The sequence below is a fragment of the Osmerus mordax genome, chromosome 3 (assembly GCF_038355195.1).
Source record: "Osmerus mordax isolate fOsmMor3 chromosome 3, fOsmMor3.pri, whole genome shotgun sequence".
Classification (NCBI taxonomy): Eukaryota; Metazoa; Chordata; class Actinopteri; order Osmeriformes; family Osmeridae; genus Osmerus; species Osmerus mordax.
The window spans coordinates 8,959,861-8,984,733 of record NC_090052.1 but is presented as its reverse complement, the minus strand read 5'-3'; the positions used below and the strand labels follow the sequence as shown (position 1 = coordinate 8,984,733).

At 40.8% G+C, this 24,873-nt stretch overlaps 1 protein-coding gene across 3 annotated transcripts in view; it reads left to right on the top strand.

Annotated features, from left to right (window-relative positions):
• Window positions 1-1,240: 1,240 nt before the first annotated feature.
• septin12 (septin 12) overlaps window positions 1,241-24,873 on the top strand; it is a 225,460-nt gene continuing 201,827 nt past the window's right edge. For all 3 annotated transcript variants that reach the window (XM_067232401.1, XM_067232400.1, XM_067232402.1), the window contains exon 1: window positions 1,241-1,491. In XM_067232401.1, coding sequence (XP_067088502.1) covers window positions 1,434-1,491 — 58 coding nt within the window. In that variant the 5' untranslated portion in view covers window positions 1,241-1,433. The remainder of the gene's footprint in view (window positions 1,492-24,873) is intronic.

Sequence of the window (24,873 nt, the reverse complement as noted above, 5' to 3'; positions counted from 1 at the left end):
CTGCATCTTCCCTGGATGCAAGAACTTCAGCTGCGCTGCAACGCTATTTAATTTCCCTATTGATGAGGAAAGGAAAAATAGGTGGATTGATTTTGTGAAGAGCCATGCTGATGGAAAGCTTCGGATAAACTCCAACAGCCGCCTATGCAGTGACCATTTCACGGCGGATAATTTTAACATGGACCAGACAGACAGGGTTCAGGGACACACGGCTTCTCTTGCATTGCGGAGCCGTACCGAGCATCGCCCTCCCGGCCGTTCCTCCTCCGGTCGCACCTGGACCATCCACCGCCGCCAGCAGTTCATCACTCAGTTCTGTGTGCTTGTTATAATTATACAAAATAACTTTTCCAGAGGTCTCTGCTATGAGTTAATGCAAACCGCTAACTTGATATTAGGCTACTCGGTGTAGAATGATGGTATTTTGGTGAAATGGTAGATAATGTGCTAGAAGTAGATGGAGAGCTCAAATGGACACCAGAGACAGCTTTTACTCCTGTGTACCAGCTTTTACTCCTGCTCAGGGGAACATTTCATTTATATGCATTTGTATGTTTGACTCATTGAACAAATAAATTCTAATTATATACTGTTTTGTTCGGCTTGAAGTAGCGTCCATTATCCAGACATCCCAAGTCTCCCGGAAGGTCCGGGAGTCTCCCGCATTTCAATAGCGGCTCCCTGACGCCCGCAAATGCTGTACAATCTCCCGGAAATCGTGGATTTTGTATTTCGAGCGAGCAAGAGACTGTCTAATGGTCATTTCTGGTAGAGATAGGTGCATATCGCGCATTCTTAGGTGCATATAACACATTCTTCTGTGGTGTGGTGAACTTAAAACTCGTTTTCAATTCCACTTTACAGGATCTTTAAGCTGTAGCTGAAGGTCAACGCTGATGAACCGCTGGTATGAAGTGTTCCCCAGCACCCCGCCAGCTCTATTCTGCCAGAAAAAAACGCGGTGAACACGCCTCATAGCCTTTAAAACTTTCGGATGCCTGTTCTTCATCTCGCTTGTTTTCGAAAGTTTGTCTGGGGAGGGGGCGATCATTTGGGGACAGAAAGCAAAGGGAGATCGTATCTCGGTTCTAAGTTCTGCCTGTGGGTGCTATGTGAATTGAAGGTTTTTTTCTTCACATACCTATCATCTGCAAGGGGCAGGACTGTTTGCGGGGGAGTCGAGAGGGAGGCGCATTGGCCCAGAACCGCTCAAACTCACTAGAAGACAGACGGCGTTAATGCAGCGTGCACTCGGATGCGAGTCGAAAAACAAGAAAAACGCAACTCTTTTGTTGCAGCAGAAACCTTTCAGACAAAACCGTATTTTGTTAGGGCATTGCATAGGCTTTTTATTGATAAGGAATACAGCTTGGTGTTGAACTGCAACTTTTTCTCAGTGTTTTCCAGCAGCCAGCAGGCGTTTCTGTGCAGTCATGATGTCTGAAATTTCAGTGAATGACCACCTGGAGGGGATATTATCAGATTTTGAAGGTACGTAAGATGACACAACCTTTGAATTAAATACGCGCTACATCAAGAGAAGCTTCAATTTGAATGTCATTTTGTGAAACATGGCTTGGATAACGTCATAGTAAGGAAATCTGCCATCTTAGTAACGTCTAATTAGGTGCTGCAGAATGTACTAAACAGCACAGTAAATTCAGAAGCAAGTGTAATGTTATTGACCCAGATCAGGACGCAAAATGTCCTTCACTCTTGACTGTCGTACAAGGCCCAAACAAAAACAGGCTATGTAGTAAAATAATTTGTCCTTTCTACACTGTGCCAAAGCTATACAATGGTCTATGGTTGAGGGATTTAGGGGAACTAGTGCATAATGCCCGTGATGCAGTCGGTGATTAAGATGTCAGTGAAACACACATACAGATTACTTGAAGTATAGATTGTGCATAGTGCCCGTGATTGGTGGCACACACACACAGATACCTGGAATTATAGATAGGGCACAATGCCGGCGATTATGTCGGTGACACACACAGATGTCTGGAGTTCCCTTGATGCCGCTGGTGATGACAGTTCTTCTCAGTGGTTTTGGTACCTACAGTTAGGTCCATAAGTATTTGGACATTGACACAATTGTCGAAATGAAACAATCAAGATGTGCTTTAAGTGCAGACTTTCAGCTTTAATTTCAGGGTATTTACATCCAAATCAGGTGAACGGTGTAGGAATTACAACACATTTTATATGTGCCCCCCCCCCCATTTTTAATCAGAATCAGAATGGGATTTATTCGCCATGAAAGTTTGCACAGACAAGGAATTTGCTTTGGCAGGAAGGTGCATACAATAAACATATACCTAAAAATATGTGGACTAACTATACTAAGGGTACATAAACTAGCAGTACTAAGTGGGATTAGAATAGAATTAAATATACAATAAAATAAAATATAAATTGCAATAAATTACAATATAAAAATACAAATATTACAAAAAATACAAATGTACAAGATACCATGTTGTAATGCAGTGCAAAAAGCAGTGTGTTTTAAGCAAGAAGTCAGGGACCAAAAATAATTGGACAAACTAACATAATCATAAATCTAATTGTCACTTTTAATACTTGGTTGCAAATCCTTTGCAGTCAATGACAGCCTGAAGTCTGGAACCCATAGACATCACCAGACGCTGGGTTTCGTCCCTGGTGATGCTCTGCCAGGCCTCTACTGCAACTGTCTTCAGTTCCTGCTTGTTCTTGGGGCATTTTCCCTTCAGTTTTGTCTTTAGCAAGTGAAATGCATGCTCAATTGGATTTAGGTCAGGTGATTGACTTGGCCATTGCAGAACATTCCACTTCTTTACCTTAAAAAACTCTTTGGTTGCTTTCGCAGTATGCTTCGGGTCATTGTCCATCTGCACTGTGAAGTGCCGTCCTATGAGTTTTGAAGCATTTGGCTGAATCTGAGCAGATAATATTGCCCGAAACACTTCAGAATTCATCCTACTGCTTTTGTCAGCAGTCACATCATCGATAAATACAAGGGAACCAGTTCCATTGGCAGCCATACATGCCCACGCCATAACACTACCTCCACCATGCTTCACTGATGAGGTGGTATGCTTTGGATCATGAGCAGTTCCTTCCCTTCTCCATACTCTTCTCTTCCCATCATTCTGGTACAAGTTGATCTTGGTCTCATCTGTCCAAAGGATGTTGTTCCAGAACTGGACAGGCTCTTTTAGATGTTTTTTGGCAAACTCTAATCTGGTCTTCCTGTTTTTGAGACTCACCAATGGTTTACATCTTGTGGTGAACCCTCTGTATTTACTCTGGTGAAGTCTTCTCTTAATTGTTGACTTTGACACAGATACGCCTACCTCCTGGGGCCCGTTCTCCGTACGTCGCTAACTCAGTTAGCTGGATTTGATTGTTGACGATTTGTCATTATCTTGGATTGTTCGGTTCTTCGAAGCTCATCCTGGACTTGCTGTCATAGCAACAGGTCCGTAAGCTTAAACCTGCTCGGGAGCAGGTTTATTTTATGTAAACATGAATAGATTGAGGCTTTACAAGCAGAGGTGATACAGGAAGTCTGTCACAGACATGTCTTGTCCGTTTTTACTACAGGAACCTGTTGCAGAAGGTGCAAGAATAATTAGCAGAATTTAACATGAAACCGAATTAATTGCTCATTGCGTGATAGATAGGCTCCTTAAGCACAGCGCGATATGCTAGCCTATACTTTTTGAGAGGATAACCTATCGTTTTTTTGTGAGGATGTCATTTACATAATACATTTGTTGAAACCACATCATATGACATTAAAGATGATAAATGAAAATATGAAAGTATGAAAACAAAAAAAACATAGCTTACTGTAATAAGCGATAAAACACGTCACTCCTCTACATTTAATTTGGTCTGCTACTTTTTGCCAGCCCTCTTTCTTGGATTTTGCAGACTTTGAGGTGTTCCCTGGCGTTCTGATAAAATCTTCAAATTCGGAGTAACCTTCGAGCAAGCTGTTGCTCTGTTGGCTCTGTTGCGGAAAAAACAGGGCGCTCATTTTGGCCACGGTGAGCAGCCATAGACTTATGTGAGCAGCCAATAGCAGCGTTGCTGATCAAGGTTTCTACTATCGATACATACCCCCTTTTAGACCAACGTATAACTCAATCCAGCTATACTAATCATAAACAACAAGTGTGTTCGAAGAACCGAATTAGCCAGATCATGATAAGCAAGATGATGTCATCTTGGATGTGTCATTTGATCTCGGATGTAATAAGCGAACTGTTGTGAAGGGGTTTTTCTTCACCAGGGAAAGAATTCTTCTGTCATCCACCACAGTTGTTTTCCGTGGTCTTCCGGGTCTTTTGGTGTTGCTGAGCTCACCAGTGCGTTCTTTCTTTTTAAGAATGTACCAAACAGTTTATTTGGCCACACCTAATGTTTTTGCTATCTCTATGATAGGTTTGTTTTGATTTTTCAGCCTAACGATGGCTTGCTTCACTGATGGTGACAGCTCTTTGGACTTCATATTGAGAGTTGACAGCAACAGATTCCAAACACAAATACCATACTTGAAATGAACTCTAGACCTTTTATCTGCTCCTTGTCAATGAAATAACGAACTCCCTTTATGAGGGAATAACATACACCTGGCCATGGAACAGCTGAGCAGCCAATTGTCCAATTACTTTTGGTCCCTTAAAAAGGGGGGGGGCACATATAAAATGTATTGTAATTCCTACACCGTTCACCTGATTTGGATGTAAATACCCTGAAATTAAAGCTGAAAGTCTGCACTTAAAGCACATCTTGATTGTTTCATTTCAAATCCATTGTGGTGGTATACATAGCCAAAATGATGAAAATGGTGTCAATGTCCAAATACTTATGGACCTAACTGTAGTAGATGAACCTTTGGCTGCAATCACAGCACTGAGTCTGTGTGGATATGTCTCAATCAGACTGGCACATATGGATTTTTCTCCATTCTTCCTTGCAAAACAGCTCAAGCTCTGTCAGGTTGCTCGGGATCGGGCATGAACAGCTCTTTTCAAGTCCAGCCACAAATTCTCGATTGGACTGAGATCTGGGCTTTGACTTGGCCACTCCAGAACATTCACTTTGTCTTCGAACCATTTCTGTGTAGCTTTTACATTTACATTTAGTCATTTAGCAGACGCTCTTATCCAGAGCGACTTACAGTAAGTACAGGGACATTCCCCCGAGGCAAGTAGGGTGAAGTGTCTTGCCCAAGGACACAACGTCAGTTGACATGACCGGGAATCGAACTGGCAACCTTCGGATTACTAGCCCGACTCCCTCACCGCTCAGCCACCTGACTCAGCTTTTGCTGAATGCTTGGGGTAGTTGTCTTGCTGGAAAATAAATTTTCTCCCAAGTTGTAGTTCTCTTGCAGACTGAGTCCGATTATCCTCCAGGATTTGGCGATATTGTTCTGCATTCATGTTCCCCTCTACCTTTACAAGTCTTCCAGGGCCTGCTGCTGAGAGGCATCCCCAGAGCATGATTCTGCCACCACCATGCTTCACGATGGAGATGGTGTGTTTGTGGTGATGTGCAGTGTTTGGTGTTTGCCAAAGATTGTGTCTAGTCTGATGGCCTAAAAGCTAAATTTTTGTCTCATCAGACCAAATAACCGTATTCTAATTGACTTTGGAGTCTTCCACATGCCTTTGGGCAAATTTCAGGCGAGATTTCATATGAGCTTTTTTCAACAGTGGCTTTCTCTTTGCCCCTCTCCCATACAGCTTCGACTGGTGAATAACCCGGGCAACAGTTGTTGTATGTACAGTCTCTCCTATCTGAGCCACTGAAGACTGAAGCCTCCCTCACCAGTTTTGTTCTTGCCCGGTCACTCAGTTTGTGAGGACGGCCAGCTCTAGGCAGATTTAAACAAGTGCCGTACTCCTTCCATTTCTTAATGATGGATTTAACTTAACTCCGTGGGATGTCCATTGAGTTGGAAATCTTTTTGTAGCCATCTCCTGACTTATACTTTTCAATTATCTTTTCTCTGAGTTGCTTTGAGTGTTCTTTTTTCTTCATGTTGCAATTGTAGTAGGAATACTGATGAACCAGAGACTGGACCGCCCAGACACAGATGTTTTTATACTACAATCACTTGACACACATCAACTGCACTCAAGTGATCTCCATGAAATAAGCTTTTTTTGCAAATTCTTGTAAAAGGGTAATTATATGTACCATGATTTAATGTATAAAAGTAACAAAAAGGGAAAACATCCAAGGGGGTGAATACTTTTTATAGGCATTGTAAATGGTTTTGGACATTTGTATTTGTGTTCAGGTACAGTATTAAATGTGCATTGCCATCATCAGTAGTAGCTATGCGAGAGCAAGCACTTTTCTTCTCCAGAGTGACAAACCCTAACGAAAATGTATTGGATTTTTAAATGTAGAACTCCTTTCGTTTCTGGGCTACACGGAATGGGTGAGACCTTTAGACTGTGAGCGTTATAAGTACGAAGGTTCAAGTGGTATTTTATGGAAGCAAATCGTGACCAAAATTTAAATTAAAATGCATTTGCAGAAATGCTTTTTCATTTTAAGATTGCGGCTACATTATTCGACTCATAAATAAAATTAGTAATCAATCATTATATTTGCATTCTCTTCTTCAAGACTGCACATTTTATGCCATAATCAAAAAGAAAACAGAGCGGACATAGTTTTTTCGTTTTCGTGGTCTGCCCGCAAAGTACTATGGAAGCAAATCGTTACCAGAATGCAGAATGCAAATGCATTCCAGAAATGCATTAGCATTTTAAGAATGTGGCTGCATTATTTGACTCATAAATGAAATTAGTAATCAATCATCCTATTTGCATTTTAATTTTCTTCTTCGAGTGCTCAATCTTTCACTTAATTAAAATGAAAAAGAAAGACATTTGAGATTAAATTTTCAAAACATGCCCCAGCAAATAGATACCAAAATTCCATTTGAAATGTATAATTTGAAAATTAATTCATTTTAAGAACGTGGCTGCAAAATCGTGACCACAATTCAAATTCAAATGCATTTCCAGAAATGCATCTGTGTCTGGTACCGGTCCGTGGGTCATTTCGTACCGGGCCGCACAAAAAAGGATTAATAACATTATTTCCTTTTAATTGATTATCAGAGTCTGAAAGACGTTTTATTCTGAAAAATGACCTGATTCTCTCCTTCTCCGCGGGCCTTTTTCCCTGAGCAAAAAAGCTCTGCAAAGACGTGTGTTTACTAATTTTTTTGCAAGTTTGTGGGCTTTATTGAGTGGTATCATGCGCGTCTCTTCCTCTTGACACATGACAAGTGATAGTTACCACTCAATGAAGCCTGTTTGAGACAACAACTCTATCGGTGTTTTGGATGAAGGCTATCCTGAGATCGCCACTAAAGCACTGAAAACCCTGCTTCCATTTAACATCAAGCAGGATTTTCTGCCGTGACAGCAATCAAACAAAATTATGGAATAGGCCTAAACTGGATATAAGGAACGCACTTCGGGTGTCACTGTCGTAGCTTATAATCACACACAACAGTGGGACTGACTGACACATCGAAAGCTAGCTAGTAACAATATAACGATGGAAAACCAGGCTAAGAAACTTAAAGATGGGGCTTAAAAATTAAGAGACAAAAATACATCACATTCACTAGACATTGTTTTGTCAATTGAAAAAAACGTCTGTTTATTTTATATAAAACTCTCAAAACTATTTTTCGCTCAAATCAGCTAAACTATTTTTCTCGTGCGCTCCGCGCACTCGCATTAGGTTTGGAAGTCACTAACTAGGATCACATCAAACCCAGAATGTGCATGCATTTGCAGCACAGCTGTCCAGGGCCTATCTTTCCTCCCAGTCCGTCCCTGCCGGTCCGTGAAAATATGTCTTACATGAAAGCGGTCCGTGGCGCAAAAAAGGTTGGGGACCGCTGCTTTAGAGGACGCATAACAGATCATGGCCTTCCCTCAAATTGTGCAAACACTGTTAGAATTAGCTGAGCAGGTAGAATCAGTTTTTGCACAATTTGAGGGAGCGCCATGATCTGTGATGCGTCCTCTAAAGACCCGGCAATTCCATCAATTTCCCGGCACATTTGCAATGTAATGCAATGCAGATGTGCACACCGCCCCCTACCGAACAAGATGGGTAGCTCGGTCAGCAGGGAGCTGAAGAAGAGCGGCTACTGACGTCACTCTGCTGCGCCGCTCAGATTGCTTTTTCGTTTTTGAATTATGGGCAGTACTTTGCGGGCAGACCACAAAAACGACAAAGCAATGTCCGCTCTGTTTTCTTTTTGATTATGTCATAAAATGTGCAGTCTTGAAGAAGAAAATGCAAATAGAATTATTGATTACTAATTGTATTTATGAGTCCAATAATGCAGCCACATTCTTAAAATGAAAAAGCATTTCTGCAAATGCATTTTAATTTTCAAATTTTACATTTCAAATTGAATTTTGGTATCTATTTGCTGGGGCATATTTTGAAAATTAAATCTCAAATGTCTATTTATTTTTCATTTTAATTAAGTGAAAGATTGAGCACTCTTGAAGAAGAAAATTTAAATGCAAATAGGATGATTGATTCCTAATTTCATTTATGAGTCAGATAATGCAGCCACATTCTTAAAATGAAAAAACATTTCTGCAAATGCATTGTAATTGAAATTTTGGTCACAATTTGCTTCCATAGTATTGTACTGCGACCTTAGGAACATCGGCAACACAAAAGCAGGGAGCATATAAATGCCGACATAAGATTCAAGCTTCTGGGGAAAAAACGCTTAGACCCCAAATGTTTTTTTCTGTCTTCCCCCCCCAAATTTGTTACCAGCCGCCACTGCTATAGTTCTTAGATCACAATTGAAATTCTCTTGAAGTACTTGTTCAACCTCCACATCATCTATTCTAGTCAAATTTCCTGTAGCAGGGTTTGCTCGTTTAAGATTAGCAATATTTAATTTATAACAAAGTATCTAGTTCTGGGGGGACCACCTCATAATTTGTTTAAAGGGACTGAGGAAACCTTATTTAATAATATTTAATAATGGCCTTTCTAATGATAGTCTAATCTTAAAGATCCTGTAAAGTAAATTCCATGTTTTGCTTCTAAGTACATTATATACGTGTGAAATGAGTTCCTGAAAGCATGTGCAAAGCGCTAAAACTTTGACACACTGAAATGTGGACTTAAATCGAAGAACAGTTTCTCTTCCGTTTTCAGATCAGCTTTTAATGGGCGGAGCCAAAAAATGCCCTATCTACGTCATTTCGCCCTATCTACGTCAGATCACTGAATGGCTCCTCCTGCTGTACTGTTATTGTAGCCTACATCAGCTAGCTAGCTAGCTTCAGGATGTCTCCCACCACCCGCAACTGCATCTTCCCTGGATGCAAGAACTACAGCTGCGCTGCAAGGCCATTTAAGTTCACTATTGCTAATGAAAGGAAAAATAGGTGGATAGATTTTGTGAAGAGACACGTTCATGGAAAGCTTCGGATAAACTCCAACAGCCGCCTCTGCACTGACCATTTCACAGCGAACAGTTTTAACATGGACCACAGACAGACGGGGTTCACCAACACACGGCTTCTCTTGCAGCGCGGAGCCGTACCGAGCATAGCCCCTCCGGCCGTTCATCCTCCGGTCGCACCTGGACCATCCACCGCCGCCAGCAGTTCATCACTCAGTTCTGTGTGCTTGTTATAATTATACTAGATAACTTTTCCAGAGGTATCTCTGCTATGAGTTAGTGCAAACCGCTAAACTGATATTAGGCTACTCGGTGTAGAATGATGGTATTTTGGTGAAATGGTAGCTAATGTGTTAGAAGTAGCATAGTTGGAGAGCTCACTGTCTGCTGTCTCTGGTGTCCATTTTTACTGTTACAGCTCAGGGGAACATTTCATTTATATGCATCTGTATGTTTCACTCATTGAACAAATAAATACTAATTCTATACGGTTTTGTTCGGCTTGACATAGCGTCCATTATCCGGGTCGGAGGTAGGCACTAGGCAGCGAGGGGCGTAGCTTCAGCTTCTTTTAGTCGACACGCCCCCCCAGTCTCAAGGAGAGAAGACTGCAGATTTTTTCACGATTTCAAAGCCTAATTTAATATACTTGTCGGTTCTTTTTTCATTCGAATTTGGATGGGTAGTTAATAACACATTATTCTGTGATGTGGCGAACTTAAAACTAGTTTCCAGGTCCACTTTACAGGATCTTTAAGTAATGAATTCTATGAAAGTAGAGCAGATGGGATAACACGAGTATTATACACAATGATTTATTTAAGTAGATGTAATTATTATGAACAAATACCAGAGAAGTTATGGGTTAGTCTTGAGTTGAACAGTACAGTAGGGCCTAGCCTATACTATAATGAGAGCGAGATACACAATGGCTATGTGGAGAGCGCGTGGGGAGGGGGAAGGGAGAGAGAGAGATAGGCCTCTTTAGAACAATGGTGGACAGTCTATGAGTAACTCTAAACCTAAAGAAAGTTAGGTTAAACCATTTGCAAACTAAATCAAACAGACAAATTAAATCACAACATGCCAATGTCACAAGTAAGAAATGTAGCAATGTCGCTGTTACTTTTGTTGGTTTGAAGAAGAAGGGTCAAAGTTCCGTTTGTTGTTGTCAAACGATCCGTAGTGTAGAACAAAGGAAATCTTTCGTCAAAGTTCCTGGTGGTCTATTGAGTTGCTGATTGAGAAGAATAGGTTAGACTTGTCGCGAACACTTTCAGGTGAATCCTTACGAAAAAGCGGGCGTGACTGTGTGTTGTAGGTTTTTATAATCCAAAAGAAAGGGGGGGTATCCTTGTGAAGGTGAATTCTTTCTTTGGTCAGTTACTCCCCACCTGGGCGTCATCCTGAGATTCGCGTATAGGTGTGAAGTGGTTGATAACCTTTGAGTTCAGTATTTCAAATGTTCATGGAATGCTTATACTTCAAAATATAACAATACAACATTCATAAATGGTTTTGTTCGTATGATACAATTATTTGGATCTAAAATTGATCAATTCAATCAATTCAAACAACATTCACAATAATAAGAAAAGCACACATTACAACACATCAACTACTGTCATTGAAATAGTGTCCATGAATCGCGTCGTCCTTGGGATAATGTTTATAAATCCATGAAAAGTAAGTTTTCCTCAGATTCCTTTGTCTGAATTATGTGTGGCTTGTGTGGCCTACCTTCTGACCCCATGCTGGACCAGAAGCTTTGAAGCTTCTCCTGAAAATAAGAAAAGGGGGAAACCCCTTCCTCTTGTCGCGGGTAGGAGAAGGGTGTGTAGTACCGTGTTTTGTCTGTTGGCGCTGCGTTACATGCCAATGCTGTGGTAGCCTACTTTCATGCAAATGATTATGTAGCCTTCATTTGTCTGCTGTTTCCAACGTAATTAATAACTAGAATATAATCAAAATGTAGTATTTTGGTTCTCTGTTAAAACTAGAAGCACCAAGCCATTTTTTACTTATAGCACTGTTAGGGGTCAAATTGACCCATGAGTCTACAGACAGGGGCGTTGTTACTGATAGGTAATGATCGGTAGATGGCGCTTGTTGTACATGGTCTTAAAATGAACGTGCCTTTGTCAATCTGTCATTTATTTCCGTGTTGTTAGTCGGTGATTATTTCATTAGAGTGTTTGTTGTCATTCAGCAAAATTTCATTTATCGGCTAAAGAGTGTCAAACATGTTGTGGGTTAGGCTAGAATGCATGGTCTATAGTAGCCCGACATATCAACATTTTATAGTCGGCTGACAAGATTGCGCTGTCCCCAGTCAAAGGTATAAACAAACACAGGGACATCATAAACATTCAATGGTCTAATTAGATCCAGTTATACTGGCAAAACATGTAATGTTCTCCATTTGTTGTCAGAACACGGTCCAAGTATTGCAAAAATGAGACGTATGAGCGATGTATAATTGTTAGGAAATTCTAGGCTATAGGGTTTACTTACATACTTGATGTTAGCTCGTTGATGCTTAGCCTATTCAATTTAACAACTTTTGGAATGACAAGACACAGTGGATAATATGTAGAAATAATATCAATTTGGTTTTATGTAGGCTATTGTATTACTGTAACATTGGGACTCCAGTTTCAAGTGTAGATGGTGGGTTACGTAAGGGCAGTAGCGCATGTAGAACTAAAGTTGCATTTGAAAAATCAAGTAAACAGCTACAACATCTAATACAAATAGCCTAAGTTTTTTCCCTTTACATCTACGGACTAAATAAAATAAATAGGCTAATCTTGGGTACTGCATTTTTTCACAGGATTTCTTTTTTTTTTTGAGCTGGTAACCCGTGGATGCATCTTCCAGGCTGTTTGAAAGATGCGATCCCCCCTAATGATCGATTGCATAGTTAATCAATGCATTTGGTCTCAACAGTTCCTTTCAATGGTATAGCTTACTCAAATCCAGTTACGCAACATTCCAAGCATTCCATTCTGATAGGCCTACTTACAGCTCAAGAATAAATATAATTTAGCTTACTGTATGCAGGGAAAAGCGTAAGAGAGATTTGGTTTTAGTAGCCGAGGTGGGGGCAGATTAGCCTGGCTCTGCCCTCCTACGTACTTCCGCTCAATTTTATTTTTGCTTCTGTACATAGGTCTGGCCATGAGGTACGTAAGTCAGATTTTTCAGGTTGATTTTCTACCGGCGAATCAGCGAACAGAGGGAGTGGCTGAGAACGATGACGTTGATGTCGTGAGCTAGTTTGTGTTGTAGTTCCGTAATGGCGGCGGAGAAAGATGCGAGCAAAGCCATTCGGTCCGTTGTGGCAACGCTGACGAATATCCAACAGCTAAAGCCGGAGCAAGAACAAGTTTTGCTGAGTTTTGTTGGTGGCCATGATGTTGTGGCCCTCCTCCCCACGGGGTTCGGGAACAGTTTGATTTTCCTGCTACGGCAGCTAGCTCTGTTACAGTAGTGGTGAAGGAATTGGCTAAGGCGAACGCTAGCGATTGGTTATGGCAGATTAGAGTGGCTCTGGGCAGATCCAATAGTTTTAAACTTCAACAGAGTACCCGCCTACAAGGAAGTCAACGCTTGTCAATGGAGGGAGGCCAGACTCTCTGTACAAATGCAATGTATGAGAGTCTGGTTAGGACCAGGCTAGGGGCAGATTAGAGCAGTGGTAAATAAAATATTCTGCATCTAAGGGTGTGTTCACACTTGGCAGCTAGGTTTGGTTTGATAAAAACAAACTTTGATGCGATTGCTCTGTTAGCGAACCAGGAGTATAGGCTATAATACAATTTTGGGGTCCGGACCAAGAGATCCAAGAGAACCGAACTACAAGTGTGAACACGACAGTCATAAGGTCCACCAGCGATGAGCATCCTAATTAGAAACTAGCATAGAGTTTTTTCACAATTTCGTGTTGATATAAACACACAAGTCACAGTCACAACAATTTATTGTTCAGAGAGCAAACATTTGAGAGCAAGATAAACGGGAGAGCAAGCAGAGATCGTAGCTTCTGGCTTCAAAGTTCCAAACATATACTTCTCTCATTTTTGCAAAACTTGGATCGTGCCCTGTCAATAAAAAAAAGAACAATAACTGTTTTGCCAGGATAACTGGATCTATCAGACCCTTGAATGTTTATGAGACTATTTCAATAGCTCCTTCTGTAGACCTACTGATCGCAAACTGTAGATTGAGTATCCACTAATTCGCTTTACATACATATATTGTAAATTTTCATTTTATTGGCTAATGATTCATTTCATACAACTATCAATCCATAACTCAAGAAAGAATATGAAAGAGAGGCCTTCTTTTCTTCCCATAGTGATCTGTCATGACTAGGGACCCTGCAGGAACAATAGAACAATAGCTGCCCCTCACTCTCCCTCTTTGTTCTTCTCTCTTTCTCCCTCTTTCTCTCTGCATCCCAGTGTTTAGACAGGTGTTGATCTGTGGCACTAAACAAATTATCCGTGGCTCTAGCCACATAAACAGCGGTCATTATTGCATTTGTGTGCCTGAAAGGACTTTTTTTCCCCACCTCAAAAACATCACGTCAGTGTTGCAACATATTTTTTCTCATTTAGGTGGGTCTGTCAGGGTAGTTTACAATTTTGTAAAATCTAGTTGCCGGAATCCTAATTCCTCGCACATTACTCTTGTATGAGGGGAAAAACAGTGTTGGACCACAAAATATGAATACATTCCTACAGAATACAGATTTTTTAACTGCGTTAATTTTTTTAGCACACGATTAACGTTCTTTTGGGCCTAGCAAACTTTGTAGTTTTTTTTCCAAATGCTGTTGCAACGACTACTGACGTTAGAAAAACTACAACACCACACCGGATCTAGCTAGACCGGAAACAAAACAACAGGCACGCTGCACACACTTGTTTGGGCTTGCGAGCCGGCTAAAGAGTAGTAGGCTAACATTATGTTTTGAGTGGATAGCGAGCGTGAGACGCCGAAATGGATGCCAATAAGATTCTGAATGGAAAGGTTACTTTGAAAAAGTTGCCAAATGGTTCCATTGACAAGACCAAATTGATTTGTGTGTTTTGTCGTTGTGAGCTGCGCTATCGTCGCAGCACGTCCAGTCTGAAATACCACTTGATGGCCAACACACAGCTGATGCGAATTCTCCGCCCCCTCGTCAAAGCCAGGCAATGTTGCAATGTTGATTTCAATATAAAAAAAACATTTGCACTAACTAAGCAATCCAATCCACTTTTCCATGTTGATAAGAGCATTAAAATGAGAAAAAATTATGGGACAAAAAGAAATCAAGGGACATTTAGAATAGATAAAAATGTGCGATTAATTGCGATTAATCGCGAGTTAACTATGACATTAATGCGATTAATCGCTATTAAATATTTTAATAATTTGACAGCACTAATTCCTAATACTGTGAATATAGGCTGACAGTTGCACAGACAGATTGTTGTTTTTTTTCTGGTTGTTAAAATCTTTGGCTTAGCACACACCTAACATCGGGCCTTGACTAGGCTTTTTTTTTACCTAGGGTAGGGATGTCAACAGAGAATGTGAGCGTACACAGAAAATATGCATGAATTTGAGCACAAAATATTGTTTTTTGGGGGCGGGCGCTGGCGGGTTGTTTGCCCGGGGAGCCATACAAGCTAAAACCGCCTCTGCTTGGAAGCATTCAATGACTTAATCCAGAGAGTGTAAATGAGCCTCTTTTGGTTTTTAAAATCTGACACGTTAGCCTCTTCCATGTGCAGCATGAATGAAAAGAGACAAGCAACTGTTTTGGTATAAAACACAACTATGTGTCTTCCAAACCAGCACAAACACTCCTTACTCAACTCCACATGGGTCAGTGCCAACCATTTGCATAGGTAGCTGCTCTCATGTGACAGCCTCTTAATTCAAACTGCTCACAGAGGATTGATTCCCGCCGCTGACGGCTATGGCTGTTGGCCGACCGTCTGGGTGGGGGGATGGGGGGGAGAGTGTTCTGAAATGATCAGAGTTCCTGGTAAATCAGATTTATGGAAACTGGACTTACAGGACATGTGCTTTGGGGATATGTTATAGTAGGGCCACAACCGGGCTCTTTGAATAAAATAAAAAACAGCAGGGGTTACAGCTGCAGATAGAGTTTAGTAAAGTGAGTTATATGGTCCTTGGGTTGATGAGTGTGTGTGCATGTGTTTTGATGTGCTCATGTGATATGATTAGTGAAGTATGCAAAGGCAGGTATAAAACTTGAATGTGAAACTAAACAAAAAGTCGAATTAACTCTGATCTATTTTTAACCTATAGGGCTGAGATGAAAGTCTGTTAGTATTCCTTTGACAATAAAGACGTTTTTTGTCTAGACATGATGAATCTAGGTTCATACTTGCTCTGTATATTGTCCTTGAATTAAATCAGAAAGAAGTGAAAACATAGTGAGACCGGTTGTGGTTATTTGAATGTGAGTAATGTGTGACGTCCCAGTTTGACGGATTCGAGCATGTGCAGGTTAAGGGGGAGGGGGTCTGCCTGTCACATCCTGGTACTGCCATCAAAAAAAGGGCTCAGCCCCCAAATTGATCAGAGAAAGTCTTGACTCTCTGACCCAGTGACACACACTCACTCACACATATACAAAGGCCCTCAGCCAATAGTCCTTGGCTCTTCGGTCATGCTGATAAGTGGCCATCTATAAATATGAAGAGTATTTCTTGTCCCCCCTCCCCCACATACACACAAATACCTTACATGTACACCCCTCACATTCTAGGTGGTGTTACGGCATTCCACAGTTGCTGTAAAGATAGAAGCTAGACTCTCAAACTGTAGACACATCCTAAAGGCCGATATATGCTCCTCCGTTTTCCAAAAAACAGACACATGGGAACGCCCTCCTCTACGGGGAACGCCCTCTCCGAGCTCTCCGAGTACCCTCGGAGAGCCCCTTTTCTTGCGTTACTTGCGTTACTTGCATTACTGCAATCTGCAAATCGGGAGGAACAACAAATCAAACTTCCCTTTACAGTAGGCTACGTGTGTTTGCTTAACACTCATCGCTTGACTTGACTTGTAATGCTTGACAACTTTTAGGTTGATGTTCACAACTTTTTTGTCAGCTTTGCAGTATTGAAAAGCATAAAAGAGAGATCTGTCCTCATTATAATAAGAATTTGAGTTGATTTGGGCATATATATTGTTATTTGGCAAGTGCATCTCAGGTGATGTTACGGAGTAATCCAAAAGTAATGTAACTAGTTAGTGTAACTACTAGTGAGTAATCTAGTAAAGTAAAGCATTACTTTAAAAAAAGTAACTAGTAATGTGTAATCTATTACTTTTTTTGAGTAACTACCCCAACACTGTCCCCCACACATAAACAGTGGTTCTTCAACACATAATTAGCATTTTCCTGTTAAGAAGTGCGTCAAGATCTGCATGTGGGAAAATAACCATGGGTCTCCCTGGTATTGTGTGTGTGTGAATGTGTAGGGGCACTTGGGTGCTCGCCTTTATTGGAATGGTCAGAGACATTCTGTGTGGAATGTGGAGGAAGAGAAGGGAGCAAGTACCTGACAGGCCCGGGCGTGTCTCTCCTTGCATAGATGTCCACAGGCCAGTACTGCCTTTGGAAGGCCTGGTCCTCCAGCATAACTATTTTCCTGTAACTCTCCATATTCAAATCTTACCAAACTTTATTTATATTCCTTCAAAGCTATGTTCTACAAATTGCCATTTTAGAATTGTATAGAGTCGATGGATGTTTTTCTACAGGTACACTTTTGCACTTTTGAGTTTCATGTTGTTTAATTGTAACTTGTTTAACTGCATGCCCTTATGGTTCTTCCCTTTCTTGGTTATTTGGTTTTTCACAATATATGCTTCATGTTTTGGCTGCTCACAATGTTTGGGGCTATCTCGTTGTTATGATCAGTGACCTATGTATGCACTGTTGTAAAGCTCTATCTTGGAAGTCGCTTTGGATAAAAGCGTCTGCTAAATGCATAAATGTAAATGGATATTTCAACTTTAAGGAACAGCAATAGTATTCTGGGGTCAAATTGACCCGGGGCCTGTTTAACCATCCAGAAGTTGTAAAAAATGTATTTATAGCCCTAAATATAATGTTCAGATCAATTACTATCAATGTAATAAATATTTAGTGTAATAAAGTTTTTTTTACCGCTTACAGATCATGGTGTACGTGTGATTTTCACTTGTTTTTACCTTCTTTTTTTAATGCTCCGAAAAGTATTCCAAATATTTTTTATGTATTTTACTCTGAAACATAACGTGGGGGTTAAAAGTAATTTAAACGTTTTTTTCAGAAAATATATCTACTTATTTTTTCACTTGTTTTTATTTATATTCTTTGAAATAGTGTCAGTAATAACTTTCACAGAGTAAAAAAGTTGTTTTAGTTACATTTGGTGATAGAGTTTACAATAACGTCACTAGAATAAATATATTTTCAAAGACAAGATGGCTTGAGACTACTTTTTCCCTAAATAGGTTACTCTGAAGGCCTTTATACCCAGAGAGCTCATTTATCAACATCTTTAAGGTTATATACAAAGATACATTTACCTCTAGACTCTGGACTCACAATTAGAGGTGGATTAGTTAGTGTTTCTCTGTGTGTATGCGCTTGTGTGTGAGGGGTGTGGTAGAATGGGGGTTTGAGGAGAGTGTGTACAAACCATATGGTCTGGGGCTCCACTCTCACTCTGGCTGCTCCAAAAGCCCTCCCTCCTTGACTGCCTTGGGCGCAAGCTGAGTTGGGGTCTCAGTGACTGACACACACACAGTCCCCACATCTTAACTATTTGTTACCCTCATGACCTACAGGAGAGTGTGTGTGTGTAATGGGGCATGTTTGGGTACGTCTGTTTTACTCTGGCTGGGGCGGTACTTCCTCATGTGCCAAAGATTCCTCTTTTGATTTTCTGTCTTTCATAGTAGCGCCTAGGCTAAGCCTTGTCATGGCAGACTAAACCCTGTGTGTTTCTATTAGGTAGTAAGTGCATATACCTGCCAGCACACTGAACAGAATCCTGTCTGCAAAGGAAGACAGATACGCACGCGCACACACCCACACTCACCCCTACTCTTTGGTTAAAAAACATACTGTAAAGACACACACAATCATAACTATTCCATTGAAAGAAGTAAAGACACACAAACACGTACACACACACACCTACTCATTGAAAGACAGACACACTACACTGGAGAACATTACATGTCACAAATTGACTTCTTCAAGCAGTCAGAATGAATCTGCTTTTATTGGATAAATTGGGGAATTTCATCCCAACCACCACCGACTCTACCAACCAACCAGGGGTCTCTTATATTCCGGAGGCCTGTTCCATAAAGTGAGTTTACAGAATAGACCAGGCTTATGTCAGTTAGTCAGACTCATTTAAAGTTAAAGCCAGCTCAACGTAGTTCGAACTCAGTTACTATGGCAACTTATGCTTCGAAACTAGCCTGGTCCGGGGCAGGCTAACTGTCAGGTTTAGCCTGTGTTGTTGCTTAACCAGACATTCCTGTAACACTGATCCAATGGGAAAACGATGATTTACCACGGACATTCTCATTTTTTCATTCTCATCACTTCAATATGTAGGCTACGATAGAAAATCAACTTAAATACATAGGCTACAACTTCTAGCCTAATGCATTAAACAATGATGAACAATGATTTCAGAATGATACAAACCTACATAGCCCATGTTAAACATATGGTTATATGGTAGTTTGTGATTTCAAATGTTTAGGCATCAGGCATAGGCCTATATCTCAATCTAAATTATCCCAGTATAATTATCATAGCTACATATCTGTTATCAGTAGCCTACCATTGCAAAACGAACCTCAATCCATACATCTATCCTTCACTTTCCAGACACAAAAACCATGTTAAAAATTTAGGCTACTGGATAATGTATTGATTAATAGTAGGCTATTTATAAAACAATGTAAAAAAAGTCAATTTAATTGAATGTGTGAGGGTGTATGTATTTTTCATCAATGAAGTAAAGTCTATAAAAAAGGACCTTGACCTACGTAGCCTATCGTTCACGTCAATCATGGCGTGTCATTTTATTTTGATGAAGGATGAGGGAGCTGCTTAAAGGGAACGTCCTTTACGGAAGAAGACACGTGGTCTTGTGCATTGCTTTTTGCCGTGGTGGATCTATATAGTCCATGTTCTACCTCACGCGCAATTAGCTTGACTACTTAAATCTGACTTGAATTAGTAGGATTGAGTGAGCTGAAATTGGCATTAATGGAACTGCTTTAGCCCTGCTTGACTTGTTAAGCTAATTCAAGTCAGGTTTGGGAGCGGTCTTTATGGAACAGGCCTCAGATCCAGTGCTCTCCTTGCAACGTCGGCGTGTCTTTCAGGCTGGCTGCCAAACCTGCAGTATCTCATGGGGCTAACTATATTCCCTGTTACTGTACTGAATGTATTGCGTAACGCACACACACACAAACTAGCATCAAAACATTTTCCAGTTAAAAGTGAATAGGGACATTGTGCTTTGATAGGTTGATAACACAGAAATTATCTCCCATGGTGAATGCTGGCAAGAAAAACACAGTTTAATGACTTTAATGTTGTTTTCGCATTAGAGGAGATGTGACCCCCTAAAGAGTAGTATGTCAACAGGGTGAACTCCAGGAAAAGTGCTATCCTCACCTGAAGGGGGGCGGCCTGTTTCCCACAAACTGAACAACAAATTAGGAAAGAGACAAGAAAGCTACTTACTTTTTTCAAGTTCCACCAAAACAGCGGACACACACACACGGTCTGACATCCAAAAAACTAATTGTTCTCACAACTAAAACTAGAACAAGCACTAACTTTACACACACTCATTCCCAGAAAAAATCGGTGAATGCTTTGTGTGTCAGTACGTATGTGTAGTTTCTCAGGGTTTCCTGTTTTTATCAGATACAGCAGGCATTGTGTCAGAGAAAAGGATTAGGGTCTATACCACTGTGAAACCTTGAGGTAGTGGAGCCATAATACACGCACACATAGACACACTAAGAGAGAGCCAAGCAGAGACAGGGCGCTCAACTACCACCATGATTATTTCCCCTGTGTTTGACAGGGTGCCAGCAATTACCTGATACCAGCTCCTCTTTACCTCCAACTAGTCTAGGGCAGGTTCACACATGCAGCCCAGCCCAGCCTGGCCAAGTCCTGCCCTCCCTTTCTGACTGACTCCTGAAGCCCTACAACCCTTAACCAGTGGCCTCTGCTTTCCAAGCAAATGCAGTGAGTGACTTGTCGTTCGTGTTATCTTATGATAGTGATAATTGCACATCCAAACAGTGGACCAGCGAGGCTATGGAGGATCTGCGGGCATGCTTGGACTCTACTGACTGGGATATGTTGATGATTGCTACCAATAGTCTTTATGAACTCACAGAGACTGTGACGTTGTACATCAGCTTCTGTGAGGACTGCTGTATTCCAACACGCACTAGGGTGAACTTCAACAATGACAAGCCCTGGTTCTCTGCAAAACTCAGAAAGTTAAGGTTGGTGAAGGAGCAAGCGTTTAGGAGTGGGGATAGAGACAGATTCAAGGAGTCGACGAACAGGTTTAGCAAGGCGGTGAGAGGGGCTAAACGGCTGTACTCAGAGAGACTAAAACACAAATTCTCTGCTAACGACTCTGCTTCTGTCTGGAGAGGGCTCAGGCAGACTCCCGACTGGCAAACGACCTGAACGAGTTCTACTGCAGATTAGAAAGACAATTGGACTGTCCTGTACTAGGCCTCCCCCCCACCACGACTCTCTCCATTCAGGAGAGAGAAGTTAACAGACTTTTCAAGAGGCAGAACCTCCGCAAAGCAGCTGGGCCGTACTCTGTCTCTCCAGCCACCCTCAAGCACTGCGCTGACCAGCTGTCTCCGGTGTTCACCACCATCTTCAACACCTTCTTGGAGACATGCCATGTGCCAGCCTGTCTCAAGTCCTCCACCATCATCCCTGTGCCCAAAAAGGCCAAAAAGGACATAATGACTACAGACCCGTCACCCTGACCTCTGTGGTAATGAAGTCTTTTGAGCGCCTGGTGCTGGCACACCTCAAAGCCATCACAGACCCCCTCCTAGACCCCCTGCAGTTTGCCTACAGAGCCAACAGGTCTGTGGACGACACAGTTAACATGGCCCTCCACTTCACCCTACAGCACCTGGACATCCCAGCATCCTACGCCGGGATCCTGTTTGTGGACTTCAGCTCTGCCTTCAACGCCATCTTCCCCGCCCTGCTTCAGGACAAGCTCTCCCAGTTGAACGTGCCCGACTCCACCTGCAGGTGGATAACAGACTTCCTGTCTGACAGGAAGCAGTGCTTTAAGCTGGGAACACACATCTCTGACTCCCGGCCTCTTCAACAAGGCCAAGGACTCCCACTGACATTTAACTATTATCAATTATTAGTCCTTCCGACACCTGTTGCACTACGCACAAGCCACCTTATTTGCACTATTGCCCATTCATATTAATGTATATATTTTATTTATATTTGTGGAGGCTATCCTATAAGCCTCAGTGTGGACGGCAAAGTGTTCCCAACGCGTAGCAAATAATCCTTGGTCCAGACATGAGCTCTCTTTGGGTGGTGTTCCTGTTTATTATAAAGGTAGAAATGTGTACATAAAATTGGTCTTTTCACCCAGTGCTGTTTGCTTAATAAACAAGATTCTGTCGGTGAAGTGGGTTTCACGGCTACGGTAAGAACCGTGTGTTCCCCGCCATCCACACCTTTCCCTAATTGATTAATCACACCTGTAGATATACCCAATTCCCAGTGACATGCCACACCCAGTGCAATACTACCCCAAGTGGCTAAAATAAGTAATACTAAATAAACCTAACTAAAAGGTGGATAGAAATGGCTCCTACACACCGGCCCCATAATTGTGAATATTCAACCACAATTACCCAAATTACCCAATTAACTAAAGAAGCCATTTGTGCAGGGCTAATCTAAGTGTGAAATCTTCTTTTCATGAGCCTTTGAAATCACAAACTACCATATATGTTTTACTATAGAGAATCAGAATTCGGTTTATTCGCCATGTATGTTATACAAACACAGAATTTACTGTGGCAGGGAGGTGCAAAACACTAAACATATACAGATCTTAAATTAAGTAAAAGTACAAAAGTTTAACTATTTCTAAGAACTAAACAATCTAAGAATACAACAATTTAAATAAAATACAACAATTTAAATAACTGAGCCGTGTATTGATACCATTTAGAGTGATGCTTGTGAGTGATCCTCTATATAACCGAAAGTATCAGTAAAGAGTTTGTGAACTATATTCTCCTGCATGGTTATTCGTTTTTTAAGTGTAGAAACGTAACAGTTTATATGTTTATTGTTTGCACCTTCCGGCCACAGTAAATTCTGTGTTTGTGTAAACTTACATGGCGAATAAAAACAAATTCTGATTCTGATAAAGGCTAAACTATTCTGCTTAATCTGCTCATACACACGGCTGCGTAGCCATATTAAATGGCTTCAACAGGATATTAGAGCTAGCTAGTCAGTTTGGATTGTCATAGCTGCGGATTTTCATCTATGATGAAATCTAAGCCATCACTAAAATAACTACAAATAAGCCATAAACTAAAGTAAACTATCTACTGTACTTAGTCTAAACATTACAACCTTAACGTTTTGATGACATGGTTTTTAATGGTTGTATTGTACAGGGTAGTTTGTAGTCAATAGGAAATGAATGAAACTCATTATGTAAGAAAATAAGTACGTACACACACACTGAATTGGAAAGTCATCAAAGCTTTTGCAGTATGAACTGACATGCTGTTCATCCAATCATAAAAAGTATCCAAGTATCCAGAGAGCATTATTTGGGGGCAAAGACTCTTCAACAGCTCTGGTCTTTCGTGATGTTCGTTGGATAGAGACAGAAAGGGATAGTTGAGCCTTTTAGTAATATTACTTAATAGGGGAGGGGGGGGAAATCAATTTGCATTTGAATAATCGCGATTCAGTCTTTTTGGGATTCATATTGATTCACAAATTTCCCAAAATTATTATTTTTTGTATAACAATGAGTTTACTAAACTGCAAGAAAAACTATAAATTTCAAGGTTTTGATGCATTGTGATTTTTTTCTTCAATACTTAACAGCCTATCACAGTCATATAGAAACAAGGAACACTAAACTGGAATCAAATGTAAGCATATATTCAATCGAAGTTTGATTAAAAATCGAGACTGAGGAAGTATTTAATTCGTTTTCTTAGTTTTAGAAATTTATTTTTGTGTTCAGTTACTGTAATTTATTCAATTCGCCTTGCCATCATGAGTAGTGTGATATTAGCTAGCGGCGTGTACGAGAGCAAGCAATTTTCTCCTCCAGAATGACTAAACCTACCTAAAATGTTATGTAATATGATCGATAGGCTATACAGTATGATCATATCATATTTTCTACTTAGAGGTATGGAAAAAGGGGATCATCTTCAGATGTGTTACATTACCCCAGTTATATAGTAAATTTGCATTAGGTTTCTTGTAGGATTATTGCTTCAAACAACACGCGGTATGTTTTTTTTATGTATATATTTTTTTTATTTTTGTTTTGTTTATCATTGTTGTGATATCTGATCTTTTCAAGGCTAAGTACATTCCCCATTTCTCTTAGCCACATCTCAAAACTTGATACTGAGTCACTTTTCCACATAAGCACATTATTTATTTTTTTGCCACAACCATACCTAAAGAAACAGCTTGAGCTTCATATGTATTAGCCAAAAGTAGAGCCCCTGTCCCTCCTAAGATCGCAACCAATGGATCTGGTTTCAAATTCTTCTCAAAGGCTTTAGAGAAGCATTGGAAAATATCAAACCAGTAAGATGACAACTTAGTACAAGACCAAAGAGTAAGAGCAAGTGTTCCTTCAGAAATATTACATCTGTTACAAAGTGGGGATGTCGATGGGTCAAACTTATGTAACTTGGTCCTGCAATAGTACAACCGGTGTAATGTCTTAAACTGTATCAAGTTATGTCGGACATTAACTGAACAATCACTTATATTTGCCAGACATTGTTCCCAGAACCCCTCGCCTATCTCCTCATTTAACTCACTGGCCCATGCCTGTCTGTGAGCAGAGGAATCTGTAGGTGTACGCTCAGTGGCGGAACTAGAGTTTTATACATGGGGTGGCCAAGGCTACTTCAGGGGGTCCATAGTCCAGAGTCTTGGGTCACTGTTTTCATTAATATATACAGTATAATCTGGGTCTATAAGTGTTGGAACATCCAAAATATTTTTAGCCAAAAAAGCTCAAGCACCAGGGACTTAT